General features: G+C 38.9%; 1 protein-coding gene across 1 annotated transcript; it reads right to left on the bottom strand.

Annotated features, from left to right (window-relative positions):
• Nucleotides 1-2,799: 2,799 nt before the first annotated feature.
• On the bottom strand, nt 2,800-22,669 carry cept1b (choline/ethanolamine phosphotransferase 1b). The gene is made up of 10 exons (XM_040004911.1): nt 22,449-22,669; nt 19,319-19,611; nt 16,441-16,615; nt 14,577-14,724; nt 14,356-14,497; nt 10,585-10,669; nt 10,142-10,273; nt 9,603-9,761; nt 7,974-8,099; nt 2,800-6,426 (listed from the first exon to the last, which is right to left on the bottom strand). The coding sequence occupies exons 2-10, from the start codon at nt 19,507-19,509 to the stop codon at nt 6,304-6,306; spliced, it is 1,281 nt and encodes a 426-aa protein (XP_039860845.1). The 5' UTR covers nt 19,510-19,611; nt 22,449-22,669; the 3' UTR covers nt 2,800-6,303.
• Nucleotides 22,670-24,032: the final 1,363 nt, after the last annotated feature.

The following is a 24,032-nucleotide window of genomic DNA, read 5'->3' as shown; positions in this document are numbered from 1 at the left end:
AAATATTCCCATTTATTTCTCATTCATTCATTTTATTTCTAAAGTCAGTTTTAGTAGCCCATGGACAACCTGCCTTAGGAGGTCACCAGCTGGTGTACTCCTATTGCTGGTCTCAAGTCCAGATAAATTGGAGGTCTGCATGAGGGCATCAAATGTTATAACAACTCCGTGCCAAATAAAAAAGTGTTGATTCATACACTATGGCAAACTTGAGGAAGTAATGGAGCAGCTGTCTTACTTAGTGTTGGTCGTTTATAAGGTGGCAGGTTCTCTGAAGAAGATTTGGAGTGCTGACGTTTATAGTTATTCATCAGGAGGGTTTCTGGGATGTTTGTGTTTAGTAAAGTAAAATATTTTTGCATCATAGAAAAAGAACCTAAAGTGAAATTACCCACAAATCATTCTATCAATGGGAGTCCTTACCTGTTAAAGGTATTGTAATTTGTTTTTAGAGTTATTCAGTCTGACATGTCAGATAAAATAAATTTCAGCTTTGTTCAAACAGACTTTGCCAATGAGATGTCAGTTTTCAATAATATCTATAACATATTTCTGAGAGATGAGATCTGCTTTTGATATCAGAGAGTCAGGTTTCAGCTGTTACACATCATGACTTGAGTTGCTTTGAAGCCCTTTGATGTTCAAACGTCTTACAGGGTCCAGACTAATTTTTCTATGTTGTGCCAGATGGCTGTATGGTACAACCAACAGTCCTTGGACACCTCATGTTCAGAGCAGTATTTTGTGCACAGAAGCTCTGTTCCTAGCTAAGTTCAATGTCAAACTCATGGTGGGAAAAACAACACCTGGATGGTGGAACAGGTGAACTAACTGGTGTGCATTCAAATTCAGATGGTGTTAATAAGTGTTACTTTAACCCAGCAATAGTGGTTCCCATATAAAATCTGTGGGAGGGTTTATTTGAACTCTCAGACTTTTTTTTAAAAAAATTTTTCTTTATTTTGCTGTGTGTTGTTTCTAGTTTTCCAACTAATCTTAATTCTGTGCTCTCAGAATGTGCAAGTCTGGTTTTAAAAATTTTCTATTTCAGTCAGGGTAAAACAATCATTCTAATAATCACTGATCAAAAAGTATTAACCAAAGAATTTCTTTTGGATTTTATCTAAAAGGCTGTAATTGGGTTTTCACTTATGATCACTTAGGCTTTGAATGTTTAAAGGGAGAAAAGTTTTATAGCAACATAAGATGGATTTTGAGTTGCCATGTAAATCTACTCCAGTGGAGTCAGAGAATTAAAAATATGAATTTTGAAATCAGCATTTAATCTCATTTATGTCATTTATGTGCATGTTTGCATAGCAGACACATAATTCTGTGGCTTAAGAGACTTTAGATGTTGATCTATCAAGCAGAACCTCCAGGGAAGCATCTGATCCTAAATCCCGCTGCAGCACAACAGAAAGCCCAAACATACTGCCCGACTCAGCAACAAGAGGAGAAGGAGCTTTAGCAGATGGTGGATCCCACTGAGCTCTGATCTTCGCATATTCAGTCTGGAGTTACATGAAAAGACAGAGGATACTGAGACAAACTAAATCCAAGGAGGGGCTGTCGAGCTCCTTTGGGAAGCTTTCTAGTAGCATGAAAAACTGTGCAAGTGTGTCGTTTAAAGGAACTAATATCACCACTGGGTGACAGTGTTTCACCAGAAGGTGTTTGTGTAGCTGTAGAAGAAACAAGGAAATCCTGTATTAGATCAGGGCGGTGCAGCGGTTTGCATGGTCACCTTACTGCAACAAGGTTGTGGGTTCAGACTTCCTGGTCAATGAGTCCCTTTTATGTAGTTTGCATGTTCTACCACAGTCCAAACACATACTTTTTTTTAATCTTAACTGTAGATTCTAGATCAGCCATAGGTGTGGACATGAGAGTAAGGAGTTCTCTCTTTTGGCTGGACCTGATAGACTGGCAACATGTCAAGGGTCACCCTGCTCTCACCCAGTGGCTGCTGAGGTAGCTCCAGATCAAAGCAGCCGAGAAACTGAAGTAATTCCCCCAGGTAACTGTTTTGGCAGATGATGATGACTTCTTTAAACATTTAAAACAAAAACATGAAAGAAAAAATTATGAAGAAAATTCTAATTCCAGCTACTTGAGGTAATTCGGCTGTCTTGTAAGGATGCTTCCTGTGCGTCTCCTGCATGAGTTGCTTCGGGCATATTCCACCAGAAGGAAGCCCCAGGGAAGACCCAGGATAGCTGGAACCCCCAGGCCTCGAGTTTGACATGTATACAAAAGGAACATTGTCACTTTAGGGGTCAAGCAGGTATTTCTTTTAATTTCCATAGTGCACGCCCATATATATGAGGAGGATAGAAAGATCTAGATAAGTTCGTTATATTTTCTTGAGAACATCAAGACCGTCAACATCAAGATTTCCCAGTTTTTCTCATTTCATTTTGATATGCATTTGCAAAGATACGACACAAAAGATCCTACCTCACAATAGTAAAGCTCGTAAATTCTTCCAAAAATTCCTGGATCTTTTCCAAAGACAGTACCTTTGACGCTGGGCCTCTAAAAACCTCACCTTTCATTACGTATTTCTTCAGATCTGTCCCTAACTTATTGAGTAATTCTGTAAACATGCATTATGGAGATAATAAATATTAAAGCACTCCTTTGACATTTATCATCTTGTTCTTACATCACTGTTTAAAACTCAAGGCGCTCTGTGCATCACCAGTCTTTTCCATGGAACACAGAAAGGTACAGAAGCAGGCAGGTGAATCCATCACTTTGATGTTCACAGTAAAAAAAACACAAGTACAAACCTGGTTCCAGGCTGGAGTATGAAATTTATTCGCAATGGCAGGTGAAGGAGAGATTGTCAGGTGACTTTGTTTACCATCTTAAGAGAACACAGTGTTGTGCACACTGATGAGATACCTGAGCTTGGCAGTCTGACCAACATAACCAACGCACACATTGACAACACGCTGGTCTCTGTACAAAACAATAGAAAACAAACGGATTTAAGGCAAACCTTTACTGGTAACAATGAGAGATGTGACCTCACATCAGGAACTATATATGTGTTGATGCTGAATCTCTCAGAGTCTCTAGTTACAGTACAAAACTATACAGCAGAATACTACACATGCGTATTAGCTCAGCATCTCCTACATCAACGATCAGACACCAACTGCAGAATTTAGAAGGATAAAAATGAATATTACTAATAAAATAAATGTGACATTGAGTCAGTACTGTTCTTTATTGCACAACGTGCAGAATTTACAACTACAAAATCTGTCAAAAACAAATCAACAAAAAATGGACTCATCAGTGTTCTTCAAGACGCACTTCATCCAAACCGCAAAACCACCTCAGAATTTTCTGAGATTTTAATTTTTCTTTATGCCTTCAAAGCAAAACAGAAATATCAGAGAAATTAAGGTTTTCTCTGTTTATCAACTTAGTTTTACTTTGCCCCAAAACTGAAGCTAGATTCTGATATTGTTAAAATGATTTTATTCTTTACAATTATGAATAAACTTAAAATTAATTTTTTTTGTTTTTACCATATTTTAAATTTTACTTTACCATTGAAAAACACATTGGCATTTCATTATGAAGTGATTAAATCCAGAAATATCTTAAAGCGGTTTACCTACTCATAGCTATTTTCCCTATTTTCTACCATACCAAACTATTTTTATTGCCCAGCATTTTTTACGCAGCAGAAACTTTTAATGTATTTTTTAGAAAACATCCACTGAATATAATTTCATTCTCAAAGTATTGCAAATTTTCTTCTTTCAGCACCTTTATAGTCGATTCTTTCCTCTGCCAGCAGTGTTGCTTTTCAGTATTTATTGTAGTTTTAGTCTCAGTATATTAAAGCTTTTCTTCTACATTAATTTCCCATTTAGTCTAGTTATAATATTCACATTTTCTGACAAAAAGGGAATAACAACTTAAAAAATACATTATATGAGCTGTCAAGACTTTAAATATGTGTTCCAACTTTCCCATTTTCCATCACATTATACACAAAACCTTTAAGCACTCTACCCTCACGCAAATGTTTTTCTTTTAACCTTTATTTTCATTAAACCTCTTTACTCAAAATGACTTTATTTGCATGATATAAAAACAATACACTGAGCCATAATATTTCATCTTAAGGCATTAGAGGACAATGGTTTGTGTGATTTTGGGTGAAGTGGTCCTTTAACACTTGTGTGTAGAAGGCTTTGTTTACATGAATCAATGGCCATCAGTCTCTTTTCATCCAGATAACACCACCACCGCTGCCCTGCACAAGAACTCATCCAGCTGAGACAATGACGCAGCTCGGAGGACAATGTACACTGAGAGCCTCAATTCAGTCAACATTTGGCATTGTGGGTCATTTCAAACACGGCGCAGAGGCAAAGCACAGTATCTGCAGATGGGAGTATTCAACAGAAAGTAAATAAAACAGGCACAAAATGTAAAAGCAAGAAGCTAACCCCTGCTGTTAAGGACAAACATGAGCTCCACGTGAATGCAGGCCATCACTACAGGTCCTCTCCAGCAGGAGCAGCGATAAACACTCTGTTTGAGGTGTAACAGCATCAGATGACAACGACGATGTGGAGGCAGAGCGACCAGCAGCCACATTTCAAATCAACACATTTTTATTAAGTTTGATCTGACTCAGTCACCACCTTAAAAACCGTGACATCATCAGGTGACCTCACCTCCCGCACACTCACATGCGCACCTGTTCTGCTGAGGCAGGCGTGTGTTTTGGAGGAAACGTGATGTACTGTGCAGGCGGATGGTAACACTGAACACACAGCAGTGATTCAGTAAAGTAGCTGCAACACACGAAGGACCATTTTTCATGTGTACGTTTCATTTTCACATTTTCTGTTATTCAAAACTGTTCTTTGACAAATACAGTGAAAGGGAAATTTAACCGACCTACTAACAAGCATAGTCTATGTCTCAAAGCCAGATAAATCATTAAAAATGAGCTAAACCGTTGCACTACTGGAACACACATGGAGTGCAGTTTTATTTTGACATGCTGCAGGGAATGCATCTAATATAGAGCGCAAAATGCATGTTAATCTGCTTTTCAAAACAATACCACTCCCCCCAAATGCACAATTTCAACCTGACTTTTTTGCAAAAAGTACACAGGATAAAATGTTTCAGAAAAATAAACAAAAACAAAGAAGCAGGCGGATTATTTTTCTTATCATTGTGGAATTTGACACTTAAAAACAAAACGAATAAACAAAAAACACCAATAAATAAAGCAGAGATCAGTAACAGAGTTGGATGAAATAAGTCTACTGCTTCACTCCACCTGTAGATGTTTTGATCTTTGCTCTCATCAACTGAAAAATGAGAAATTTGAGTTCATTCGTACATGAGGTCAAAAGGAGCTGACGGACCTTTCACTACAGCACACTAAATGACCTTTTGCCCTCGTCCACAGCCCCCTTTTACGTTTACAATATAAATAAAAGAAAGCCTATACCCCGTAACAAAAGTACCAACTTCATGATGACTATATTAGCAAAGAGCTTAACAAACAAACCAAAATCTCACCTGAACCTAAATCCAAAGTGCAAATTTAACCAAGAAAGTGGCAGTGAAATAATTTGCAGGCTTGTACAAAAAGGACGTTCTGATTTGCTTTAAACAGAAAAGAAAGAAAGAAAGAGGAAGTAACACTGGCATCAGGTTTCCTCCAAAACCACATTTTGCTGATGTAAAACAGCTGCACTGTTTTTGTGTAGGGGATGGAGTGCCTTTAAAAATCATACACATGAAGGAAGGTTAAATAAATGTGTCAAAATAGGATTTTTAACTTAAAAGAAAGCACAGACACTGTAACAGTTTGGTATTTACAATAGCAAAAAGGTAAAGTTACAAAAATTATAATCATGAAAAGCAAAGAGAACGATTCGGTTCCTATACATTTTCTTGCACGTGAACAGTTAAAACACGCTGTAAGTTTCTGTCGTTGAGCATACTGAGTAGCACCTGTACTCTCCTGAAATATCTGCTCTTTGCAACTGTAAGTTTGTCAGAAGATTTCTTAGTACTGGAGCAGAAAATGAAACTGGTATAAATGTAATTCTGCACTGGTGAAAAACAGACAATGACAGTAATATTCCAGTATCTTAATATATATTATTTGTCCTGACATTCAGTTGGCAGAAGCACAAAGTTTACACCACGTCACCCCCCCTCGCGTCTCTACGTGGAAAACAGAGGGAAGAAAAGGTGAGTGCAGCTAACAGGAAGGGTGCAGAGTCAGTAATGGCCGGCGTGTCCTCAGTGAGGAGCTGAGCCGAGGACTGAACAAGGCTTGATTTTGAAAACAAAAATGTGAAGATGGCAGGCAATCTGGTTGCAAACACTGACACAGTAACGCACCAAGTCAAACAAGGAAAGGATCTGCGGGAGAGAAAGAAACAAGGTCACTCTTTAAAAGCAGAAAAACAGGAGCTTAACACACTGCGGAAACCCACTGATGCCAAGAAAATGAAAACTAGATACTGATATATGGGCTGGCCAATTAAGACACGTTTAAGATATTCCAGCATGCGCCCGTACGACCCTTTGGTAAATCATGGTAGCACTTTTTATGATAGCTCAGCAGCAGTGCTGTCATAAGGAGAAAACAAGAAGATAATTCAGAACCTGCAACTTATTAAAACTTATTTACCACATAATATGTAAATAATCAAGTAATATCTTGTATCAGCACTGGGTTTAGCTGAGTAATATTACACAGCAAATGTATGGCTATGAAGCAAAACCAACAGGTAACAGTGGTATAATACTGATACTGGTATATTGGCCATGCATACTGTGTGTTGTGACGAATGCTGGGGACATATGGCAGGACTAATTCCAGCATTATAACACAGTAATAGTCTCCCAATATGTTGAAACACCAATCAGTACTTTGTCATTATTATGAATTAATACCACTTTAAAGCCAGCATACAAGAAAATTAAATGGACAGATGTTTCCATTTTATTCTAAAAGATTTTAAAGACGATACTGATTACTAACTGGTTTCCTCAAAATCATGCATGATTTCCACATTATCCCCCCAGTTTCTGATACCTTATTACAAAAAAAACAAACAAAAAAAACCCACATAAACTTCAGTGTAACATTGCTCAGCTAAAACCACTTGATACAAGACGATTAGTTGGCTTTTACTCAAGCATTTAATTAGTAATAACTTAGCATTTATGTGTTATGACCTTCTTGTTTTCACCTTATTAGCCCACTATTACCACATTTTTAAAATTTATTTATTTATTTATTTATTTTTTAAACAGAGCTGCAATAACAAATGCAACCAAAATTATAAATATATAAAAAAATATGTGCTTGGGTCCATCGGATACAAATCTGTTTCTACTTGTTTTTTTTTGTCTTGAAGGACAAAATTGGTTTATTTTAAACTGTAAATTTATATATATTTAATTTTACGGACTTACGTTTTGTTTCTAGGGATGATTTCTAGGTATTTGAAGTATGCCAGCAATTCATTAAGTGATGTGGTTTGTCCTTGTTAACAAGCATAAATGTTTGGGCTAATTTAGAAATAACATCATTGTTCATTTATAACAGTCTTGACACTGCCTGGTGGTGCAGACTGAAGCAGGGTTTTCGCACTGAACACCAATTTCACTTATTGCTTCGTACCTTTACAGGCAACAATGGGCTTCCATACAGCACAGACACCATCAGTGAGAAGGTGTAACGATTATGGATTAAACAGCAACAATAACTGACTGAAGGTGACACTGTGACTATCAGAGTAGGAAAAACACAAAGATATAAACACTGAATTCTGGACATGACCCAGCTAAATGGAACACATCCATCACTCATATTATTAGTTACCTCTGTGATTTTCCAGCTTTTCAAAGTAAAAATGTCATGACCACATTTATCCAAACTTGGCATCGTGCGTACTTACCAGTGCAATCCAGAGCACCAGGTACTCATCAATAAAACTATTGAAATACTGATCCAGGAACAGTAGTCCTGGTCCCAGGAAGGCTAAATCGTGGAGATGCATCTCACTTTTTGTCATATGTGCTACCTGTACACAAAGATCACACACAAACACACACACAGAGTTTCAATTAAACAGTCATCTCTGCAAGGCACTGGAGTTGTTTGAAGTTTCAGTTTTCTACATAAATTGCATCAAACTTCCTCTGCTACAGTTTGATGTGGTGGCTCGCCTAATGAATCTTGCATGCATCTTAAATTATTGGGGAGTTTTCCCACCCCATCTCTGTCCTAATTTTATAAAGTTTAGTCTGTGAACATCTTCAGAGATGCCTCTCATCCAGCATCTCTCCACTTTGAGCAGGAAAGGAAGACAGTTTTAAACATGAGCAGTTCAGAAGTCTCTTCCTGGGGATGTTTAGACTCTTGAATCCCCCCCCCAAAGATTTATTTATTTTTTACAATAACAGGTTTTAGAATAATTATTTGTGGCATTTGTGAATCTTAATGCTATTTTGAAACCTGTATTTATAACTTTTTGTTATGATGAGCACTAACAAACATGTTTTTTTAATGCCAGCAGAAACTTAAGGTCCAGTAGAAAACCTGGGTGAGAACGAGGAGACAACATGCAAAGTTCACGCCAAAGCCTCCTGCCTGGATCGGAGTCCCTTTTGCTGCTGTTGGCAACAATGTCAGCAACCAATAAATTAAACTGAGAGTCAAATGTTGAGTTTTAATGTTAAGTTTCAACCGTGTGTCGTGATTGTTGATGGAAAGCGGCTGAAAAGCCAACAGTGTAAATTAGAGAAACAAACAATCCTGTTTTTATCCTCCTGCAGTGTCTGCAGTGTTTTGGATGCTGTACCAAAAACCTGGAAGCAGTTTTACTGGTTGGCAGTCTTTGTCCTTACGTACGGCTATGAGCTGTGGGTAGTGACGGAAAGAATTACACACTAAAACAAGTGGTGGAAATGAGCTTCCTCATTGTCTGGGCCCTCAGAGATAAGGGAGTTTGGTTATTTGGGAAAGGCTCAGAGTAGAGCCACTAATCCTCAACACCAAAAGGAGTTAGGTGTGGCGTTTCGACATGTTGAACAGAGAAGAGACGCCAGGGCAGAGCCAGGATAGCCTGGAGAGATCATGTCTCTCAGCTGGCTTAGGAAAAATAGCTAAGTTTGTCAGCGTCTATGCTTTTTCAGGAATCCTTTGCCAATAATTATTATTTCATTGATAAGCTGAAGTAAAGCTGAAACGATTAAATATGCACGTTAGCTACCTCATGCATGAGGTTTACAAAGTGAAAAATATAAGCTTTTTTTGGTTTGTTGATGGAACTATTCAAACAGTTTTATCCTACTTTCAGTCTTTATGCTAAGCTAGGCTAATCACACCTTTGATGCTCACAAGTAAAACTTGCAAAAATGTTAAAACCCTTCTTGAACACTGAGCATCGTTCATCCTCTCCAGACTATCTTTATGCAGGATATCAGGAATAACAACCGTGAAAAACACAAAGCGCAACCATAATTCAGTAAATATAAACTAATGATGATTATAAAGAGAGAAAAAAAAAGTATGTTTGACTTACAACTAATTTATTGGTGATTTTGGCCGAGACAAAGCCAAATGCCAGGATATAAAGACATGGATGATTTTCAAAGAGCTGGACAGCAGACTTTTTGTATATCATCATCGCCAAAATTATGACTGAACCAATATGTAAGACTGGAGAGAGGACACTGGTTCCCTGCAAGACAAGGGAGGAGAAAAAGACAATTAATATCAGTGGAAACCGACAGAGGAGCTGCTCAGGTACAAAAAACTGTAACACAAACTAAAGCTAGCCTAACAATGCTTTTATTCTGAACGGAAATGAAACTTTATTCTGCTCTTTTTCTACAGATATCCATTAACATAGGTTTCAGCTGTACGTACTCTGCTACATAAGACACAGCCTGCAGATCAAGTTCCCCCCGTGTGTAAATTACCCCATCATCTGCTATGTAAAAATAGGCTGTCAAGCTGGTCAAAACACTGGGCGGTTCTCATAAGGCACCAGGGCAGAGCTGTGCAGCGCATCAGTCAAAAAGAGGCATTACAAACCAGGACAGGACACTGAGGGCTTACTGCTATCGTGGATCCGTTTTTGCCCACACCTCCTGTGAAAATAACTCTGAAATAATTGGTGCAGGAGAAGATGGCTCCTAACAAGGTGCAGATGGCAGGAATCATTTTCATCTGGATATTTAGGATCGGAATCTGGAATTCGAGACATTGACATGGAAATCTTAGATGTTTTTATGCAACACAAAGTCATCAAAACAAATCCTGATCAGACAGAAAATTTGCATTTTTGTACTTTGAGAGCACATTCACTACACCACCCTCATTTAAACAACCATGACTAATGTTAGAGACTACTAAAAGGCACTTATAACAATCACAGTAAAACAGTTCAAACATGACTGTTAGAGCAGCATTACTTTAAAATGATCAAGTTAAACGTCATGACATTACAGTCTCACTGTCATTGGTTCCAAATTCTTCAGATTAAGATCAATCAGAATTACCAGTGACTGCCAAAAAGCAGATCCTCCCACGGCGGCCAGCAAATACACGATTATAATGAAGATTTGCACCTCAGTCACATCAATGCTGAGTGGGAGGAGAAAGCAGAGAGTTTACGGTGAGGATTAGTGACGTATAACAGCACACAGTCATCCTGCAGCATTCCTCCACAACAAGCTGCCGGACACGGAGCCCGCTCTTCTGCTCGACACGTTTGATTTGGAGGTTAAAAGGTGCGATCAGTAATATTTCACTGGCTCGGTCAACAAAAGGACGAGTTTTGTCAGCAGAGTGAGTCACTCCCCTGATCTCTTTGACTTGAGCAAGTTTACTGCAGGGCAAACTGTGACATGGGTCTAGTAAACGTCACTAGGACATCAGGGTTGATGCATGTAGACAATACCCGAGCAAGGCTGCAGTTCCTCTGCTGCTCGTTTCCACCTTATCTGCTTCTTGCTGTGATCATGGTGACAGCCGAAGTTTGTCTTATATTTTGATTATTAAAACCATCTGATAACATGTTTTCACTTATTATTGGCTCCAAAGCTGACAGTCTGTCTTGGGATATAGAGCACTGTTCGAAAGTCTGAAGCCACCGCTCATTCGTTCATGCTTTGCTTCCAAGAAGCCAGATTAAATTTTTTTGTAAGCGATGTTGAGCAGTAATTCTACAAGTTTTCTGAGGGTCTTTCAAAGTTTTTCCTCTTGACATTGGCTGCTTTTTCCATTCATTTTCAGTCAAGTCCTTCCACCTGACCATTTCCAGGACTTTCTTTTATTTGTTTTTTTAAGCTACTAAAGACTGACCTATGAATCATTACAGGATAAAGGCACCCAACTCAAGAGCTAAACCAATGTTTTGTCTACACATAACAGAGACTTTGTGATTAGCAGCCTGTTGCAAAAAGCATGTTATGTTTATACCCAAAGAGCTGTTAGCTGAATAAATTGGCATCTGTCAGCTTGGTGTGCAGTGTGTCTTTAAAGATTTTGAGGAAACTAAACTGGAGTACAAAAGACGACGTGGGAGGACTAAAAAAAAAAAAAAAAAAAAAAAAAAAAAAAAAAAAAAACCTGTGTAGAGCAGACAGACAGGATCTGAAAGTCATATTCTTAAGAGGCGAAAAAACCCCATTAAAGAGAGATGCATCTGGCCCCTTCAGTTAATACACTCTTATACTGCTTCATTAAAAATAGTCTCAGTGGAAAGGTGGCTGTCAAGCCATTCTTAGACTGACATATACCTAATTACACACGTCATTGGCTGAAAATCAGTGGGAACGGGTCTTAGAGTGATAAGTCCAAGTTTTAAAGTTTTGGTTCATTGCCCATATGTTACGGTTGACATGAAGAGAGAGGTACAACAGAGAGCGTGTACAGCCACTCTGTAAAACCAGGTGGAGGCTCTGTTATGGCCTCTAATCAAAATATTTAGTTTATAAAAATGTAAATGCATAAAGTCCTTTTTAACAAAAGTTTGAAACTAAAATCTTATAAATGTTATATTTAACAGATGAAAGCTAGCTGCCCAATTGCTTCAGCTGATGCTACTCAGAGCCATATTTTACTGACCGCACCTTCAAGCAGAAATGAGTACGAGCCGATCTGACCATGTGACTCCATGCAGGTCAGAGTTGACTGTGGAAGCGGACAACAGTGAGCCATGCAGGCAGCAGCCAGAAAGTTTACCATCACGTTCCACAGGCAGGGACCCACAGTGGCTGTGAGCATCTGTAATCCTGCTAGACAGAGCTGCACCTCTGTTATATCAAATCTACACACAGAACACATCCACATTTACTGCGGGTCACCTGAACACATAAATGCTGTGATCTAATGACAAGACTAAACCTCAGGTCTAATTAACTCGCTGCACCTTTTATTAACTTTTTCAAAGCTTTGGACTGAATTCCTGAAAAACCTGTTTATGACTACCTTCCACCACAGATAGAGACAAAGGTCTTCAAAGCAACAGGTACTAATGGTGTGTGGTGATGAGATATTAATAAATTCTTTAACAAACTTTTTTTTTTTTTTTTGGGTAACAAAAAAAATAATTTCCCCCAGGGATCAATAAAGTATTCTGATTCTGATTCTCACAGGTTTCAGTAGGTAAAGTCAGGAGGTGATTCAAAATGACGACATTCTTTCTATACTAATAGTCCATTCTGCCTAATATGAAGATGCTGGCTTTAAAAAATCAATCACATCAATCTAATATTTGTGTTCAAAGAAAAATCAGTGTTTATATTTATACAGAAAGAGTTCAATAAAAGTGAGAGCGCACATAAAGGTCAAGTAAACAACTAGAACTTTTCAGGGTTTTCAATTCTTAAGTCAGTCACCATAAAAATTTTATGTCACCCTCATTTGTAATAAAAATCAGAGATTATTGGCTGACAAACTGAGCAATTTACTACTAATAATAAAAAACTCAGACTAGCTGACTAGTTTAACAGCCAGAAAAACATCTGCAACCTAACAGATTGAATTAAACAGTCTCTACAGCTGTTGTGTGTGTTTAAGTACCATTTGAGACTTAACAACATCCTTTGATAATGAAATCCTATGAATTGTGCGGCCATTTGTGTCATGCGTAATATTACGCATATAAAATGCCAGAATACACAAAGTGGGGCTAATGTTAGCTGTGCTAACTTCAGCAGCCTTTATTGCTTTCAGTTTAAAATTTTGAATAACTGTAAAATTGGCCTGGCTTCATGGCAAAACATGGAATAGTTACAGAAACTCAAGTAAATCAAGTTCATGGCCATGAGTTGTCCTGTCAGGAAGTAGTGCCTAAACCTAGCAGAGTATTTTTTTTTTTTTTTTAAATAATTAGAAACACCATTAAAACAGCACAAATGGTTTGAGGTAATCGTCTGAACTTTGAACTACTCCAGCCTCCAGATGTGGACATTTATTAATCTTTTAAATCCTACATAGAGCGAGTCTATGTAGAGAGACATGACAGAAGAAATGAGACTGACAAAAAATGTAAAATGAAAAAAACAAAACAAAAAAAAAAAAACAGAAAAGGAACATTTGCACCCAGAAGTAAGAATCAATAGACCAAAAATGTATTTCATGAACAGCAGTGAGGCTGTGATTGCATATTGCAAAGTGGTTGCATATTTAAACCCCCCCATAAATAAACAGTACTTAGCCTCCCTGTAGATAAACCGATGGTATCAATTTCAAAATCCTTCATCACCTTGTTCTCAAGTTATCGTACTCGCAGGATTTTCAGAAAACTTGACCTTAAGGTCGAGGTCACTGAAATTTAAACTCATCCAAGATTTTTAGTAGGTGCACCTACGATATCAATTTGAAGCTCCAGCATCGCCTTGTTCTCGAGTTATTACATTCACAAATTTAGGTGTCCACGCCACCCACCCGCACGATGGGTGGACAACAATACCCCATCAGCCTTTTACAGCTGAGGCGTACAAATAAAATGTTAGCTTACTGAGACACAACCCACGCACAACTGCTCACTGTGGAGATCAGAAGAAATCTGTCATTGTCTTACTTTCCACCACAGATAGAGACAAAGGTCTTCAAAGCAACAGGTACTAATGGTGTGCGGTGATGAGATATTAATAAATTCTTTAACAAACTCAGCACAGTGAAGCATCAGTAAGAACTGCTGTGAAATCAGAAATGAAACAGACTGGTCTTAAGACGACTACGTGTGTTGACAGATAAGAAAAATGGCTGCAAACTGTTCTCTTAAAGAAGAAAAGGAAAATACGCAGTTTTTATTGACTCACATCCCAAAGCGCAGCGTTCCTGACACATATGTTTGCCAGTGTGCACAGTAGAACATAAACATCCCGGCGAAGCAGCAGAAGAACATCCAGTCTGGGTTGGTGCCCAGCTGCGCTGCTATACTGGTTCCCAACACCACAAACACTGCAGAGAAAAAACACACAGATTGTTCACCGAGCTTCAGATTTTCTGAAACACAGAATCAAACAGGATGTAAACTGACCGGTGGAGAGGGAGTCACAGCCGTGGTCAAACAGCTCACCCAGCGGAGAGCTGCTGTTAGTGCGTCTGGCCTGCTTCCCGTCGATGGCGTCCAACGACTGGTAGATAAACAGACCCACCGCACACAACAGGTATGCCCAGAGAGGAGCCTGGAGCAAAAAACACAAATAATCACATGAAGAAGAGGTCACTCTATGGTGATGCTCACGAACAGGTGCAGTCTAAGGCAAATTTTACATGCCGTGGCTGGTGGAGGATTGGGCAGCATGAACATGATGGTTTCTTTCACCTCATTAACATACATAAACACAGAGACTGCAATTGTTAGGGTTGTGCTAACACCTTTCATAATGAGTACTGTGGTGCTGGTGAAAGAGGAACTGGGTGGGGAGTTTAGTTCCTACTATGAAGTAAAGGCTTCAGTGTGAGGCCTTGTTCACATACAATGATGAATGAATGATGTAGATTAATTAAGTGAGTGGAAATGAACGGAGATCATCTGAACAGTCATTAAAATTTTTTGCCTTTAGGTTTGTAGTTGTAGTAACTCATCCAGCTCAGTCTATTATTACATGTGTGTAAAATGCCTCACTTGTCGCTCTCATTCAAGTCTTTACAGACAAACACACTCAAATCAGAATCAGAATAATTTATTAAACTTTAAGGAAACTGGAGAAACAAAAGCACCTGTGCAGTTTCTAATGTAACAGCAGACAGAAATACTCTCACTTTTCCCCCCCCTCATTGTGAGATTTGATATTTCAATGTAGCTGAAACGCCCACAGATGACAGAAGCAGCAGCAACATGTCAGTGCTGGCTGCAAGAACGTCAGTTGCCTTTTTACTCCCCTCTGTCACCCAAATAAATATCACCAGATTTAAAAAAAAAAAAAAAAAAACAATATATACGGTAGCTGAAGTAATTACAGAAGCTCTCATATATTTGAGTCCTAAGAGCTCACATATGAAAGTCACCAGTTTTTGTTGGAGGTTGAAGGTAGTTCCAAAGGAAAATCACTGATATTCAGGTATGTGGACTCTCCAGACCAACCAGGATGTTTTCAGTGGAAATTAAATAGAGTTACAGTCCGATGGGTTAGCATTACAAAGACTAAAAGATCATTACAAAGCTGTCTACATGGATATAAGCCAGAGCAAGTGACATGTCTTTATGATTTGATTCATTCATCCTGACTCTTTGTCAACAAGTCAGCTCAAAGTGACTTTATTCAAAACATGCATTTAATACTTATTAGCCTGTTTAATAAGGATATTGATAACCATTTATAACTTCCACAAAAAACATGAAATTGTAACCAAGCAGCAACCTCAGCATCTGAACAGCGAAGTTAACACCAAGAACAAAAAAGACTGCAGTCCCTCTAATGGCCACTTGAGGCTGACCCTCAAACTTCATCAACCCCATAGATTCCCATGTTAAAATGTCCAACTTTATAGAATTAATAAGCACATTTATACTATTTTTCTTTTGTTTTCTTGAAAGTTCTCTCCAACCTGTGTTCAATTAACATCATTTCTGCCTCCAAAAAAGCAACACTGAGGCTTAAATGTGCAGAAACACACAGACAACACCACAGTGCCAATGTTTTTCTTTTATATACCAATCTAAAAGCATCTTTACCAACACTGCTTTCAATCATGAGTTAACTGATGATTTTCTTATTACACTTTTCTTTCTCCGAGCTCTTCTGATGTTTCACATTAAAAGCCTTCCAGCAGCTCCTATGACCTAATCTTACCACTTTCATATCTGGTTATGTTTTAATATAAAACACTGACAGAAAATAACAATAACAGTAGCGCTGTAGCTATGGACCTCATCCTCTTTAAGATTATCGGCTAACCTGCTCAGTGGCAGTTGGGCAGTAGTAGACGAGCACGAGGGTGGTGAAGACGTTGGTGGCCAGGCCAATGATGGTGATGAGATTGGGTGCAATCCAGGAAGGGACACGTCCTACCAGCCATTCCCAGTAGCGCTGCATTAGAGGCTCCAGCAGGGAGCGTCCAGCACTGCTGTACCTGCAGGGATGGGCAACAGGTGGCAGCAGTTGAGACACAGAGGAGCGACAGATATGAATGTTTACCGACTTTTACGAGGGCTTGACAATTATTAACTGTGTTTAAATATATCTCACCAAGCTGTAGAAACAGAGTTACAGCTAGAGTTTCTTGAGTTTGTGAGCTGCAATGAAGAGTTATCATCAAAGTACTCAATGAAGGTTAATGCTCCAATCAGCACGAGAACAAAACACAAAAATCTCATCCAGACAAATGGGACGCTACATTATATGGCTTATGGTTGATCTAAAACATTTTGCTTTAGTACATAGGTGTTTCGTCAAATACATGAATATTTGTTACAATTTTACATTAGTCTCGGACGGTTAAAAGTTGGAAGATTTGTTCCTCTCAAAGGTTCACAAACTTTTTCTTGCAAAGATTTCTGTTTTAATTACTTAAAATGTCTTGTGATCTTCATCTCACTCACAGTTACAGACACAAAACAGAGGATACAAAAATATGAACTGAAACAGTTTTCCAGTGAGGACTTGTCCGTAAGTCCTCCTCGTGCTTGTTTAAGTCTCATTAGCAGCTTGTGGGAATACTTCAAGTTTGGTGCTGCTAAAGGAGGTTCTGTGAGTTATAAACTGAAGGGTTCACCTACTTTTCTCAGCTTGTGCTCTAAATTATAACTAAATACATTCTAAAAAGACTTAAAAGTACAATTTCATTTCTATAGTACCTTTCAGACAAACATAACAAAAACCCTTCATAGGTAAATACCATAGACATCAAATAGCATCATTAAAAACTTTAAACCAATAACCATAAGTCCTCTGAATTCAGAGGTGGCTAGTGGCCAGTCCTTTAAATGTTAAAATGTTTAAGCTGTTTTCAGATTTAATAATAGAAACAGAACTGAAGAAGCTTCTCGGATGAGAGGTGAAACGTCTTCAAGCAACTTAAAGAAGTCCAGACACTTTTCTTTGTAAGCTCCTTTGACTACAATGGCCTGGATGACTGAGAACCTTCACAGACAATAGAAACATTACCTTAAACTCCATTTGGATGGATTTTTAATGTTCTTAATCACGTCACTGCAAGAAATTCCAGCACCGTTTCACCTCCTACACATTTTAGATAACACACTGTGAGTGCTTCTTTAAGACTGCTATTATATGTGTAAATCCCGTTAACAGTATCATTAGCCAATTTATCTTAACAGCCTAATTTAACATCTTAAAAATAAATAAAATCCCAGCTGCTTAGGCCCAAGAGGGGATCAATTTCACCCCATCGAGCTTGTAACATCCTGATGGAAACACTAAAGATGATAATGAAGATGCCGGTTTTGCTAGCTCATTAGTCTCAGACAAGACTAATGGCTTCAAAATAACAGTTCACCAGAACTCTGTGGTTAAACTCAAACAATGTTGTTAACTTATTTGGATTAAGTTCTTAAATTCAAACAAGTACTTTTGTTGAACTTTTTTTTAAATTTTGAAATGACTTCCGTTTTAATTGGGAAGAATATCTTTTCACTTCTGATGCATTATTTGACCTTAAATTAAACTGAAAGTGATGATAAGCTTTTTGACTCAACTCGAGGTGTGACTCAACCCGACCGGTGAGTCTGAGAGGGAAACACGAAGAAGGGAAGGGAAAAAAAAACTCAGCACAAGCTGCTACAGGCCTGATCTGTTAACAGTAACATAGCTCGTCAATCCTGACATACCAGCAGTTTTTTTCCTAAACCAATCATAATAACTACGTACATCTGTTATCCATTAATGTAACACTATTTTTGAATAACATATTTCAATAATAGAGAGCGCTAGCACAAATCTTGACAAATATAAGCTTAAGTCACAAATTTTCCTGGAGAAATCGGGTTTAATTTAGGAGGTATTGTGTCTGAGTGGCTGTGGGAATCATTTAATTTTTTTTTTTTTTTCACGTTGAAACAAGTCAGTGAGAACACTTGGTGCAGGCAAGTCGTGTTTCATGCTGTGGAGACCACAAAGTCTCTACAGAAAATTATTATTACAATTTGAGTCACTATGCTAGCTATAAATATGAACTGGAAACTGATATTGTAGACAAGGGCTGAGGACTCAGCTCCATTCTCTTCAGACTGTTAAAAGGCAACCTATTATAGGGCCAAAAATGATCCTGTCTGAGATAAATGAGATGATTATTTAACACAATTATTCCTGGACTTTGGAAAAATGACAGTTTTATTACGATTTGAAAAAGAAGAAATTTGGATTTCCTTGAACTTTCATTTTATTTTAATCAAATAAACCCATTAAATAAATGTGAAGTTAAAAAACGCTGCCACACTTTTTTAATATTTGGTGTAGAGGAGCATCTCGTGACTCAGTGTCAGCCCTCTTCTGACTGGGTGCCCCTCACAAAAAGATTTGAACACTGCACCTGTGTGCATGAGATGATCATATTATGACTACACCCTCTCTTTGAAATCATACACAGCCAAGAGTAGAACAAAAAACTGAGCATGTGCTTTTAGCTCACAGGGATTACTGTAGAAACGCTCACCTCCTTATTTGAAATCTTTGCTTGTTTTTAATACAAGCATCCAGTAATGCAACAGTACACATTTGACATCAAATAGATTTCCCACATTTCACTGTCTTTTCACTCCACTTACTAACACTTTGTTTTCCTGAGTTCAGCATACACAGCAGAAACCTGCATTACCTGTGCTCCTCCAGTCTCTTGAGTTGGTGTCGAGACAGGGGGGGTGAGGGCAACTCAATCAGCCTGCGCAGGACTCCAGGGGACAGCCAGCAGGTTGCCTCCATGCCCATGCCGTGCCCGGGGTCTTTGTCCCGGCTAAGGCCTCGGCGAGTACGCAGACCCCCCCCTTGCTGCTGCCCCGTGGCGCTCATGAAGTCCTGCTTCCTGCTGGTCTGGTCCCTGATGGCTTTACCTCTGCCACTGCCACTGCCCTGCCCGAGGGGCTAAAGATCCACAGTGAGGCCGGATGATGCCTAAGAAGAAAAACCCAACACCATAAAACTGCCCTGTGGAAATATCTCAGCAAAAAGAAAAAAAAGAATGCAGCTCCTAAAATCCCAAAAACCAATTTCAGAGGCTACAACTAAAAATTATTATTATTTCATAATTATTTTATAATTATTCTTCTAGGCTACTTTTTATACATCAATGTTAAATCTGGTGCTTAAGAACTTTCTCTAACAAATCCTTCAATTGGAAAAGCTAAAACTTGAAAACAGCTAAAATTAAAAAAATAACATACACTTTTTTTTTTTAAACTAAAATAAAAAAAAAACGAATTCACTTCACTAATACCAAGAGCCACATGGGAATACTGCATGACCAACTGCAACTGTTATTGATGGCATAGATTTTTTTTCCCTGCTTGAATAATTTTAGTGAACATTTACCTATTTTAGGTAAATTAAACACTTACTATGCCCTAGTTTTAGCATAAAGTCAGACAAAGGCTCCTGCAAAGTGAGCTGTCAAAAGCCTAAACAACCAACCTCCCAAATACCTCTATAGCCCTGTTGCACTATGGAAATGTGGATGCAATACTCTTGAAAGTGAAAGTGCAATGCAGATATCTGCAGCTCCTGTAACACCCACATAGACATGCTCAAGACTGGTTAAAGAATGCAAGTCTGATGCCATGTTTAACCAGTGCTAAGGCAACAAGTAAAGTGGAAATGCATCAGTATAATAAAGGAGGGTTTGCGCGCCCCCCTCCCCCCATGATCCTGTCTCTATCAGATGAGTAGCACGATGACAAAAAGCTCTTTTACACTTCACCCATTTCTGTTATTCGTGTTTTATAAACCTAGATTAATTACCACAAAGCCAAATAGGCTCATGTATTATTGTTTTAAAAATACCGGGGTAAAGTTTAAAATGTGACAGCAGATGTTTGGGTTAATCAGCTGATCAATTATATCGATGTACAATCAACATTAACTGACAGTTTCAATATGGAGAAAAGAGCCATTAGCAGATCAATAGAGACGAAACTCTGACTAAGTCTCTGTGATGCAGGCCCTGAATGCTAATGCTGATAGCACAAGTTCACAGCAAGACTGCAGGTTTTAGGCAACGGACGTGGTGGAGCAGCAGCAGCAGCACTAACATAACCAGACTGGACTTACAGGGAAGTTAACTGCACGCTGTTACATCACATGTGAAGGAAAAAGGTGCACAATTATGGATTCAACATTTTCCTAGTACATACAGACTATTTAACACTTCTGTCAGTGCTAGACAAAGAAAATTTTCCTTTTTGCAAATATTCAGGATGTTATAAAAATTAACTAAGAACAGCAGAGATGCCTCAACAGCCTGTCAGGCATCTCTGCGCCCACTGAATTTAAACTGCCTGCGAGTTGTTGGTTTGGCGAAAAAACACACTTTTAAATGTGGCTTTGTTTAGACTCCTTAAGGTTTATATTTTTTGCTGTACAGTACAAGCAGTGCTTTTACATGGAAAAAAAAACTTATATAAGCGTATATGTAATAGATGCCATAGTTGTAAGTTTCCTTGAGTCTTTGCAGGAGCAGATAGATGAGCCCATAACTATGATAATCTGTCTGAGCTTTTAAAAAAACAAACAAAAAAAAAAACCCTAGGAACGACCTAAAGCATGGATTTGGAAAGTTGTTCCTCCCCTACTCTAATGTATAAGCCCATCCATCCATCACCACTTGTTAGGAGTTAGGTCATAGAGGCTGCAGCCTAAGCAAAGAAACCTAGACCTCAGTCTCACACAACAAGACATTGCTAGGCTTTACTGGGCCTGAACACCAAGGTGTTATCCCAGTAGGACATGCCCAGAACACCTTAGCTTCCTCCTTTCGATGTGTAAGAGTAATGGCTCTTCTTTCAGTCCCTCCCAAATGACCAAAATTCTCACCCAGCCACCCTTTGGAGAAATCTCATTCCCACCACTTGTATCTATCTCATTCTTTCAGCTGGAGCTTGTTCTCAACCAGGAAAGAGTGGAGTTCCCACTCCAGATCAGGGATGAACTGCTGCCCCCAGTGAAGGAGTTTAAGTATCTTGGGGTCTTATACAGATATATATAGAAAATGCACACTGACAAGACATCCACATGACGACGTCATCCGGAACATGACTCTCTGTATTGAGCTTGAAAAGACACTCCTGCAAAGAGCCACCCAGTTACAATCATAGGTGGATGTGAGTAATCAGCTTAATTATGCTCCCCATAATATTCTGAGATTAAAGGCAAATTAAGACTCGTAACTGGGACAACAGGGCACATCTAAATTTCTGTAGTAACAGAGAAGGCCCATGTGTTGCTGATGACAGGACCCAGAGCAAAGAAGACGATGAAGAAAGATTAAATCAATAACGCAATATTTATTGAGACATTACTGACACTGACAGGAGTTAGCTCGCCAGCGGTTGACGCTGCCGGTCATTAACCTCGTCTACGTTTCTAAACTACTTCTTGTGACTGTCACTTGAGCTGCTGACAAAGCTCGGAGGGCACCAAACAACCTGCTTCTTGAAACCTAGCACACTTGCTGTTAGCTCAGTCCCCATCAGTTAGCGTGTGCATTAGCTGGACTATCTGCAACGTTAGCGCAGCGAACGGCTATGGAACACTCATGTCAGGGTGGCATTATAAATTTACACGCTTGCAGCAAGTTTATTGACTCTTTTTCATACTTATTTTGCTAAAGGCACCGGTGCATACTCAGCATATTGCTCAGATCAGACGGAAACTCGTGGACCTCCCGTGGTGACTGCGGCTAGCCTAGCTAGCTAACCCAGACTGCTGGCAGGATGCTGAACGTAATGCCGACTGACCTGAGCGATTAAAGGACGAGAGTCGCGGACAGTCCAAGGGCCAGGTGGGAGTGCTTCAAGTCGACAGACAGCACCTTTCTGTCCTCGGTTAGCTTTGTGATTTCCCCTCTATGACTTGGAGTATCAAAACAAGCGTCTGCATCTGTAAGGTGGATCACCACGACCGGTGTCACTGTGGTTTGACACAGCAGGCTAGTTATCGTTAGCCATCACAGAAATCTCGCGAAGTTTCCTTTCGTAGTGGGTAAATTTTGCCCTGAACTCATCTCACAGGCACACAGCCCGCTCAAACGCCCTCCAGTGTAGGGGTGTCAAGTTCGTTTGTTACATACAGCCCAGATCTGATGTCTAGGTGGTTAGACTAACAAAACCACTGCATAAAAACACTCCACCAAAGGCTCCTATTTCCTTATAAAGAAGATTGTTTCTGCCAGGCAGATACGAGTAAAAATTTGAATTGGCATCTCTAAATTTTGAATATCGCAAAGTTTTGACTTGAGTTGGCTTTCAAGTAATTTGAAATTTGAAGATTTTTTTTTTTTTTTTTAAATGGACTTACTGACAGTGGTGAGACTTGCTTTGACAAGGACTTTGGGTCAGTGCTACAAAGAATGTCTTTTAGTAACTAAGTATTGATAGTTTAAGGTTAGAAGCCTTTTTAACATGGATTTAAAGGCTTCTCATACCCAAGCTGCAATAAATCAATCATTATCTGATAATGAAAAAAAACAAAACAGTTTTTTTAATCCTCACAACCCAAAAAATAGCATTTAAAAAGACAGAAAACCTTTTGTATTTTGTAAGTTTTGAGATTTTACCTCAAAAATAATATTATCTATCTGTCTTTTCTTCTTTGTTTAGATAACACAGCCCAGATTTAGTTTCTCTCATCCACTTCAGATGCTGCAAACCTTGCACCCGACTTTATTACACCCAGAACTGATTGACAGCAACAAGTGGTCTTCAGGAAGTTCAAAGTGCAGCAGTTGTTATCCAAAAAGTTCGATCATAATTGTCCTGTCCAGGTGTCTTTGCAATATAAGCCAGACCTGATTTCAGAATCTTCCTCCTGACCTTCAAGGTCCTAATCGGATTATCTTTCCCCTGACATTTCCAGCCCTATTACTCAACATACACCATCACACCCTTCACGCTGGGCTCTTAACTGTCCCTGGATTCAGTAACTAAATTCCTTTGAGGACACAGCATTTGGCCACAGAGCTCTTCTCCTTTGGCACAAACCTCCAGTCCAAGGTCGCCAGGGTGGCTAAGTGCAGACTTTCAAATCCAGACTCAAACCTTTCTCCTCAGTTCTGTAGCAGTAAAAGTCCAGGCTTATCAAATTATGCCAAGTTTATTTCAGCTCATCTCCAGCTGCATATTCTTTTCATTTTTGGACTCCAGAGTAGCTTTACATGATTCACTATTCAAAGAAATCCTACTTATACTTCTCTTATACGCCTGTGCTAAAGCACTTGTTGGAGCTGCATCAAGGCTCAGCTCAACAAGCTGCACGCCTGTCTCTCTCTTTATAGCAAATGAGTGTCTCTCCCTCATAAAGAACAGATCTGAGCAACAGGTAAC

The sequence above is a fragment of the Simochromis diagramma genome, unplaced genomic scaffold (assembly GCF_900408965.1).
Source record: "Simochromis diagramma unplaced genomic scaffold, fSimDia1.1 OVJJ01000320.1, whole genome shotgun sequence".
Lineage (NCBI taxonomy): Eukaryota > Metazoa > Chordata > Actinopteri > Cichliformes > Cichlidae > Simochromis > Simochromis diagramma.
The sequence above is the reverse complement of the archived record's forward strand: the minus strand, read 5'-3'. Positions and strand labels throughout refer to the sequence as shown.

Bases quoted from the DNA above. Each gene is read 5' to 3' on its own strand.
- cept1b (XM_040004911.1), bottom strand. From the start codon at position 19,509: ATGAGCGCCACGGGGCAGCAGCAAGGGGGGGGTCTGCGTACTCGCCGA. The intron at 14,498-14,576 runs GTCAGTTTACAT...TTTTCTCTGCAG, and splicing joins CTGTGACTCCCTCTCCACCG to TGTTTGTGGTGTTGGGAACC. The intron at 9,762-10,141 runs GTAAGCCCTCAG...CTTGTCTTGCAG, and splicing joins AAAACGGATCCACGATAGCA to GGAACCAGTGTCCTCTCTCC.